The sequence below is a fragment of the Gymnoscopelus braueri genome, assembly GCF_963280865.1.
Source record: "Gymnoscopelus braueri genome assembly, chromosome: 11".
Classification (NCBI taxonomy): Eukaryota; Metazoa; Chordata; class Actinopteri; order Myctophiformes; family Myctophidae; genus Gymnoscopelus; species Gymnoscopelus braueri.
In genome coordinates, this window is record NC_137613.1 from 48,712,135 (window position 1) to 48,722,134 (window position 10,000).

General features: G+C 42.8%; 1 protein-coding gene across 4 annotated transcripts in view; it reads right to left on the reverse strand.

Annotated features, from left to right (window-relative positions):
• arhgef2a (Rho guanine nucleotide exchange factor (GEF) 2a) overlaps positions 1 to 10,000 on the reverse strand; it is a 67,486-nt gene that overhangs the window by 7,282 nt on the left and 50,204 nt on the right. For all 4 annotated transcript variants that reach the window (XM_080443194.1, XM_080443195.1, XM_080443197.1 and 1 more), the window contains 6 exons: positions 9,339 to 9,406; positions 6,714 to 6,902; positions 5,364 to 5,462; positions 5,027 to 5,076; positions 3,913 to 3,954; positions 395 to 445 (listed from right to left, as the gene is read on the reverse strand). In XM_080443194.1, the coding sequence (XP_080299320.1) occupies positions 395 to 445; positions 3,913 to 3,954; positions 5,027 to 5,076; positions 5,364 to 5,462; positions 6,714 to 6,902; positions 9,339 to 9,406 (499 nt within the window). The remainder of the gene's footprint in view (positions 1 to 394; positions 446 to 3,912; positions 3,955 to 5,026; positions 5,077 to 5,363; positions 5,463 to 6,713; positions 6,903 to 9,338; positions 9,407 to 10,000) is intronic.

The following is a 10,000-nucleotide window of genomic DNA, read 5'->3' on the forward strand; positions in this document are numbered from 1 at the left end:
GCCCCGATGAAGACCCCTTTTTTACCAGCTATTTTTGCAACTTTTGTGTGACACAGTTATATGACAAAGTAGGGTACTAAAAACAAAAACACACACTCAGTTGAAATGTAATATTCTAGGTTTCTGCCCGACAGCAAGTAAAACTAAGAAGACACAATATATTTGTCATAAGCTTCGTCAGGCTCGCTAACACCATTGGATGAGGTTTTGATTGGGCTTTAGGTACCCTGAAGAGTTAAGCCTCATTCATATATTTTTATTTAAGGGGTATCGTTAATTTCATTGGAAGGTACAGTATGATGTAGGTCTGGACTAGTACTGGCGTTGTGTTGTGTATCATAGCAATATGTCCTGTACAATATATGTCATAAAATGTGTGATGAAAGCCACAAACCTGGAGCGCATGGAGATGAGCACTGACATTCATCAGCCTCTGGCTGATCTCCTGGAACACATGGGACATTAAGTTTAATAACTGTTTATTCAAAATGTCTTAATTGTTTGCTTTAAAATACTGCACTTAATTAATCCAAGTCACATCTATCATAGACTGTAAGTAACATTTAATATACCTTACATGTTATGACAAATGTAATTTTAAATTCACAAACTCAAAACATCACAAATACATTTGCTATTTTCTTTGTTGTTTACAGATGTTTTTAGCCTAGCCATACTGTTTCTGTATTTCTAGTTCTAAAGGGACGTTCAGGGCAACAACAATGGCCGCGTTTCCCAACGAGATTCGTAGAGATGCTGCGTTGAGCATCTGCGCAGGTTCTACGACGGGTCTTACGTGTGTCCACACAATCTGCGCAGTACCATAGCAGCCACGTAGATTTCAGCTCATGCGCTGCCTACGCAGCCTGCGTAAGAGCCTGGGACCCGGCGAAACCAACGCTCTACCCTCATTAGTAGCAGCTGGTTCTGCCCAACGTGCAATCGCTTCCCACGTCCACGGCGTTGCGTGTCTGCTAAAACTACATTTGGGAGACAGAATGGCGTATCCTACTCTCCTCCTACTTCTGCGAGAGGCGTAGCCCTGCAGTGCTCTCCTACGGAGCAGTTTGTTACTAGCGACCTGGGGCGGTAGTAACACCCATCGTAGCGAAATAGATCTATGAAAAGACCGACCGACCGACCACACACACACACTCTCTCTCTCTCTCTCTCACACACACACACACACACACACACACACACACACACACACACACACACACACACACACACACACACACACACACACACACACATAAAAATATTAAGCAAGCCAAGTTAACTAAAGGACGTAAGACCCCAGTTCCCCTCACAAAGTGACAGCTGACGTCTGCAAGATATAAATGTATATGAAAAAAAAAAGAATTACCAAAAGTAACAGCTTTCAGTATGGGTCGTCCACTAGCCTAGCGGTCTAGGCGCATGTCACACAATATGGGAATCCATCAAGATAGCTGTCGCGGGTTCGACTCTAGTACCGACGACCTTACTGTGTCTCTCTTCCCTTTTCCTGTCAGTCTATTGTCCTGTCCAAATAAAGGCAAAAAAGCCCCTAAATATATATTTTTAAAAAAGGACGCAGAATGTCCCATTTCCCAAGTTTAATATGTATAAATATATTTTTTTAAATAGCAGATTGCAAGCTCACAACGCCTCTTAAGCTTGTAGATGTAATTTAATGCATAAATATATTCAAACGTTGTATTTAGAGTGGACTGCTTCAGGACATCTGACAGTTGGCTCTGTCACCTCTTATGAGATGATCGGAATTTACTAGAATTTATAAACACCGGATCCATGCATATTTAGGGAAGCAGTGAGCTGGGATTGAACCCGAAACTCCCACTCGCCAGCACGACACGTTACCAGTCATGCTAATAAGCCTGAGCTCGATAGCCAGGTCTTTTGCACGCCCTTTCTCGTTTTGTGTTGTTGAAAGTCTATTCTCGGAGGTGGGAAGCCTCTCAGCACCCCACCTACTCTGTAAAATACACTTTTTGGGCAGAAAATAAAATATGTCAGCGAGACGGAAATTATTTTTATTTACTCCACAGTGCCCTCTACAGATTTTGGTTAATGGTAAGTTCAATCCTACAAATCTGTAGAGGGCACTGTGGAGTAAATAAAAATAATTTCCGTCTCGCTGACATATTTTATTTGCTGCCCAAAAAGTGTATTTTACAGAGTAGTTGGGGTGCTGAGAGGCTTCCCACCTCCGAGAATAGACTTTCAACAACACAAAACAGCCTTTGCTTTGGTGAGTAGCGAAATGGTTTTGTTTATTTTTACTACTCTTGAGCACTCGCAGGGCAGCGGAATTCCTTGTACAATCGCAGAGCGAGGGGTCTTCCAGGGCGTTAGAGGGAACACACTAACGCTCTGAACCAGGGCTGCGCTGCTTAGTCCTTTATGCATGAACCCGAAGTTTACAAATTGTACTCTCACGGATGATCCGATCGTCTGATAAAAATATTAAGCATATGGCAAGTTAACTAAAGGTATATAAATGATGCTGAGCTAAACATGTTTCCTAAATTTCGAAGTTTTATAGTTAAACGTTATGATGAAAGTCCCCAGTTCCTCTCACAAAGTGACAGCTGTTGCGCTCGCCATTTTTATGAATGGTTAAAAAATCTTTTGAAACTAGCAGATCTACAAGCTCACAACGCTTCACAAGCTTGTAGATCTGCTATTTTCAAAAGATTTTAATACATATTAAATTTGGGAAATGGGACATTCTGCATACCTTTACTTTTGGTATTTTAAGTATATTTAATTTACTTGCATAATGGGGACACTTTAGTGTTTTATTTAACTTGCAGATGTCAACTCACCACTGTAATTTCATTCATAAATATATTATTCAAAAGTTGTATTTGGAGTGGACATCTTCAGGACATCTGACAGTTGGCTCTGGTATTTTTATGATCCATTTCACTTTCGCAAAGGGTGTTTAAACTGCAGTGTAGCGGCAGACAGCCCTACGTAGTTTACGTCGGCCTTACGTAGACTTCGTCCAGGAGGTCTTTACGTCTATGCTGTCTCGCGAATGTAGTTTTAGCACACACGTAATGAGAACCTGCGACGATGGTGCCTCCTGAAGCCAGTTTAGATACCACGTAGAGCACACACAGCTGCTACTAATGAAGATAGATCGTGGCGGGGTTGCTACTGCGCAGGTGCGTGGAGGCTCTCACGCAGCTTCTAGGCTGCGTCTGAGCTCAAAGTCGTTTGGGAAACCTGGCCATAACTATAAATACGTAGTTAAAAACAGAATGGATGGCAGAGTTCACGCCACAACTTTAACGATAGTGGTGAGTGATATCGTTTGGATCACTTTCAGAGTGATTTCATGAATGATATCAACACAGACAGCCAATCAAAAGCCATCAGAAGGACCTCTGGGATGCAATCGATCTCACTCTCACCCTCAGAATCAGTGATAGTTTTGTTATTATGAAAGGTTACGGTGATGAGAAGATGATTATGAATAGTTAATGATAGCTTGTAGGCTACCTCAGGTAACCTACAACCATCTCACCTCCTTATAATTCATAATCACAGTGATATTATTCATAAGTCACATTGAAATGGCATAAATAGTTATTGTGCTTGCTGTGAATGGCCCTTTATACTGTAATGACATGTAAGGTAACTTTATTTACCTTACATTACCGCCTATTTTCCTAACGTGCACTTTTCCAATGGGTATATGTTAAGAATTGACAGCCCTATACAGCATGCGCTGTATTGCAAATGTGTATATGTATGTGTACACACACACACACACACACACACACACACACACACACACACACACACACACACACACACACACACACACACACACACGCACACACGCACACACGCACGCACGCACGCAAGCACACACACAAACATGAATCACTATACCTCACTGGGGGTCTTGTCTCGACTGCCGCTGTTGTCCTGTAACTACAAAGTTATATAACCATCAGAAAAACAACATTTCTTGTGGGAGAAAACTGATTCAACTGAGAGAAAACACATTTTACTGTTAGAATACGTTTTTATTTCGTTTTGACTTTTCGTTTTCAATTTCAGTTTAGTTTCAATTAGTTTAATTAGTGGGTGTTCTAGTTTAGTTAATTTTTTTGTTATTATTATTAGTCTGGGGCAACATTCAACAAAGCCAAAGATTTTGCCAAAGACTAAAACTAAGTAAATTTTCTGACTTTTGTAAACACACCATACAGTTTCGGTTAGTTATCGCTTTTCGTAAAGCTTTGTTTTTATTTTTTATTTCAGTTATAGGACGATTTCAGCCATTTTCAACCTATCTTCATATAATTCATCCTCACTAATGCTGAGGATAATATGGTACCATTTATTTCTACAAATTCTGTGTCTCAGAGGAGGGCTGTAATTTTTTCAAACAAGATTAAAAAATATATATATTACATTTTTTATCAACGCTAGAACAATGGTTTCCATTATAGCATGCTAACTTTCCAGGAATAGAAAGTCTGCCGTTTCAATTAGCTTGGATTCCCCATCGATGATGTCACTGGTGGGCAGGTTTCTGAACTGTCCACAGCCCTCCTCTGAGACACAGACTGAGTAGACAGAAATGGTACAATGACATGGTACCATGTTCATTCAACATTGTTATAATGAACATTAGTGAGGACCAATCACCAATTATATGACAATTGGTTGAAAGTGGGTGAAGTATTCCTCAAACTAAAATGTTTTTCCAATTCTATTCTGTTATTTTGTTGGTTTTAGTTAAACACTTAACTCCTTGCGGGGAGAACTTTCGCAGACGCGTTGTGAGCTTGTCGATCGGCTATTTCCAGCGAAAGCTTTCCCCACAAACTGAAAATACATTAGTATTGAGCCCTGAGGGACTCAACCATAATGGGGTTTAAAGTGGTTATATATAATAACCCTGATGGAAGAGACATTGCACACTGTACAGTGGTCGTAGAATGAGCACAACACTTTAACAGCATGTGATGAAATAATGACCAATCCATGTCAGTACCTTCACTGCTGGGGACATGTGTGTTCCGTTGACCAACACCTCCTGACCATCTGTACACACACACATGAACGCGCGCACACACACACACACACACACACACACACACACACACACACACACACACACACACACACACACACACACACACACACACACACACACACACACACACACACACACACACACACACAGAATTCACTAAAAGTAGCAATGCCACAATAATATAAAATACTCTGTTACAAGTAAAAGGCCTATATTCAAAATATACATAGATATGTAGGTTTCAAACAGGTTCAAAAAGGTTCTGGGGTCCAAAAAACACTGGAAGTGAACTCACTGATGGCTAGCGCCCCTGTGTGGTTGAGGTGGCTGTTGGCGGTGCAGGGCAGAGGGATCTCCAGGTTGGATCCTAGCAGCAGATTACTCAACCTGTCAACTGAACAACCCACAAGACAAGACACTCAGTAAGAAACAGGTCTGTGAATATATCCAAAAGACAAAGTCTCTGCACACTTTTGTGACTGTATTGTATTGTTTTTGTTTCCCTAAAATGTAGTTTGCAAGCTTGAATATCTTCATGGATATTGCGTTCCTATTCTGTGGTAAACATTCGGAAAAAAAGTAGTCGACTGCGACACGTCGTGGGCTTGTAGATTGGCTATTTTCGGCTAACATATTTGGTGTAGAGAGAAAAAAGTAAAAAGGACGTAATATAGACCCCTGGGGTACTCCGGTCACCAAAGTATACAGTATAGGGTGTAAAATATGCTCTCGCTGTGACCCCCCCCCCTCATGTTTAAATAGCTTGTTATAAGCAGTAGGCCTAATATCAGTCTTATAATATACATACAATATGAGTGTCATTAAAGCCATTACAGTATAACATTCATCTAAGTAGTATTTTTGAAGAAACCTCTCAACAGCCAATTTCATCGGGTGGGCCATAGCTGAGTGGTTAGTGAGCCCGCCTAGGGAGCCAGAGGCCCTGGTTGCCCCAGGTATGATTCCAGGCCAGGCCAGCAAATGTGTCGATGACATGAAATTTGTCCCTGAGCAAGACTCTTAACCCCTAATTGCTCACAGGCCCTCATTGGAAACAAGACCGCAAGGACTTTCATGAACGGACCTGTTAAAGGAATGATCCTATCCTATCCTATCCTATCAAATCCACAAATGTGATCATCAGTTTACAACACAACACAGTGCACACGCCGTGGGCCGCGTTAGTCGTGAAGTGGGGGCTGCAGGAGCCAGGAATTGCCTGCCTCCCAATGCTCCCATTGTCTGGGAGGACGTTGATTGCTTCCCATCGCCTGGGAGGCGTTGGAGGCGCTGACGCCGTTTAAGATAATAATAATAATGTGGCTGATGCAGTTCTTAAAAGAAAGTTTTCATTAGAGGTTAGTCAAGTGTTAAATTAAATAAGAAATGCCATTTTGGTCTGGAAAAAAAAGTAGTATTGCTAGGCAATACTCGCTTGAAAAGAAGTGTTGCCATGGCAATACTGGCAATAATGACGGCAGCAATAATGCCTCCAAAGGCTCTATACCAGGTTTGCTAGTGTTTCCCTCGACACCAAATCTCTGCCGAAAATAGCCAATCTACAAGCTCACAATGTGTAGAGCTTGTACCGGCTGTTTTCGGGTTCACATGGTTCAAGTTAATCCCTGTGTGCGCGTGCGTATACCCTCAGTGATGGCGTCCAGTAGGAGTCTCTCGGCGTGGGGGGCCTGGGGGGTGTCGGCCCTGAACAGGTTGCGAGTGTTGGGGGGCAGCGTGACCTCGTGACCCCCCGTGACCTCCACCAGGTCCGAGAAGAGGTTGACCCTCTCCTGTAGCAGCTCCAACACCTCTCTGTCCTTCTGCTGGATGTCAGCTAGAGAGAGAGAGAGAGAGAGAGAGAGAGAGAGGCAGACAGAGAGAGAGAGACCAAGATAGAGAGACAGATACAGAGAAAGAGAGACAGACAATTTACAATTTTGGCATTTAGCATACGCTCTTTATCCAGACTCAGAGCAACGTAAAATAAGCAAGGTAGACACATACATCAAACCCAGAATGCAGAGAGACAGGTAAACAGGTAATCACAGGTAAACCAAGAGTCTAGCGTCAGTCTAAACCAGGGGTCTTCAACGTTTTCAGGCCAAGGACCCCCTAGCTGAGAGAGAGATGAAGCAGGGACCCCCTCTATATTGTATAAAATTGTGATCCAGATTTTTTTGTTTACATGGTCTGCTCTTTTTTCCCTCTACACCTATACCTATTTGCCCAAAATAGGCGATCTACAAGCTCACAACGCCTCGCAGCGCGAGGCGTTGTGAGCTTGTAGATCTGCTATTTTTGGCTAAAGTTCTCGTCAGAAAAGGGATGCTAGGGTTGAAGTGGTAAAAGGTAAAAAAAGAAAACCATATCGCACAAAGATTTGGCGGACCCCCTGTAGTAACTCTGAGGACCCCCTAGGGGACCCGGACCCCCAGTTGAAGACCCCTGGTCTAAACAATATACTATCAAAACATTATAACATGTACATTGAAGACTACAGACAGACAGACAGACAGACAGACAGACAGACAGAGAAAGAGAGAGACAGATAGAGAAAGAGAAAGAGAGATGGATGGTTGTGCTGTAAAATTAGGAGTGTTGTTAATGTAACATGGGGTTCAAATGAACACTGTGGATTTCAGTGTGACTGGAGGAGAATATATAGAGGAGAGGCTGAGCTTTTTCACCAGGCCTGAGTAGGAGGCAGGATTCACACACTGTCCTCCCACACACACACACACACACACACACACACACACACACACACACACACACACACACACACACACACACACACACACACACACACACACACACACACACACACACACACACACACACACACACACACACACACACACACACACTCACACACACACACACACACACACACACACACACACACACAGTGTGGGCAGAGTGGAGAGCAGAACAGATGATGGAACAGCCACAGGGGAGAGAGGGAGGAAGAACTCACCAAAGCCTACAGTACTTAATGGATTTAATTAGATTCAATTCAATTTGTTTTGGATTTGAAACAATTCTATCCGATTCTATCCGATCCGATACAATGCAATCCGATCTGATCCGTTCCAATTCGAACCGATTTGGTTCAATCCGATTCAATTAACTTGGTCATGCCAGTTGCCTTTTTTCTTTGTGAGCGTAGAGAAGACACATGACACCATTATACTGGTTTTAAACTATACTGTACATACTGTATGTGTTGCTAAAAGCCAAGCTTTAGATTATGCGAGGTCACAGCTAACAACTTAAACCCCACATAGACTAGATACGTTCCAAACCACCCCCTCAGGTCTTCTAGTGCAGGCCTACTCGAGGTGCCTGAAATGTCATATAGAAAACACGGTGAAGCAGCATTCTGCTTCTACGGGCTGACGGCTTGGAATAAACTCCCATTACACCTAAGACAGGCCCCCTCTGTAGACAGTTTTAAAGCACAGCTCAAGACTTATTTTGCTTTTAGTTGATTTTTTGTTATATTTGTTATATTTTTTGTTTTTTTCTCTGTAAAGCACTTTGAGCTGCATTTATGTCATGAAAGGTGCTATAGAAATAAAGTTTATTATTATTATTATTACTTCAATGACCAGTGCTTCCCGGGCCCAGGGCTCTTATTTTTGGCACACTACGTTTCTCCCCAACACTACACCAAATCTCTTTAGTCTTTACCCAAAATAGTCAATTGGTACTGCCATGACAACTCCATTTCCCCCACGGGGAAATGGAGTTGATGTTGATGAGTATTTTCAGACAGTTAACGACTTAACTTGGTCTTACCTCTACACCAAACCTCTTTGCCGAAAATAGCAGATCTACAAGCCCACAGAGGCGTTGTTGGCTTGTAGATCTGCTATTTTCGGCTAATGTTCCCCTCAGAATAGGGATGCTAGGGTTCAAGTGGTTAATGTTAAAAATAAATGTTACTATCACGCAAACATTTGGCGGCCCCCCTGCAGTAACTCTGAGGACCCCCTAGGGGTCCCGGACCCCCTGTTGAAGACCCCTGGTCTAGCGCATTGAAACCGGGATAGACTCCCACGTTCTCAGATGATACCGACCGCCTCTCCAACTACTTACTTACTTACCAAGACTAATTAACTAACTTACAGTACTCACTTACTTACTTACTAGCGTCAGCAGGGGGAGCCTAGGTCAACGTGTGCTGGGAATATGTATGCTTTGTTCGGCAGTGACAGAGTAAAATTAAGAATCTTCTTTCCTTTCATCCACATTTTTGCCTACTAACCTTTCAGTCTTCTGAGCAGAGCCTTATCCTCAGTCTCTATGAGCGGGAAGTCCTCACGTGATGGACAGCTACATAGAAAACACACAACACACAATTGTTAAAGGATGTTCATATCCATGAATTCAAGAGTAATCGATAGGAAAAATTTTTTTGGGGGGTGAACTATCCCTTTAAAGTGGGTTTATGAGATACGACGTGTTCACTAGGGTTAGATTGACTGATAGGGTAGCCTGGGATCCAGTATGATTCACTACGTTCAGCTGATTATTTTCCCACTTCGCTTATCAGTCTGGCCAGCCTCCATTTGAGTCGAATTTTTATGACGTAGGCAAGTCAGGAAGTAAATGGTAAATGGTGCATTTATATAGCGCTTTTATCCAAAGCGCTTTACATAGATTGTGCATTACATTCACCCATTCACACACACATTCATACACCGATGGCAGAGGAAACCATGCAAGGCACCAACCTGCTCATCGGGAGCAATTAGGGGTTCAGTGTCTTGCTCAAGGACACTTCGACACTACAGTAACTCAGGGGGAATCCGGGATCGAACTGGGAACTCACGTTTCCCATCCGCCCGCCCAACGGCCACTCTACCCCTGAGCCACTGCCGCCCCACACACACAAGTGACTCGAGTTTTACATTGGACAACACTGGT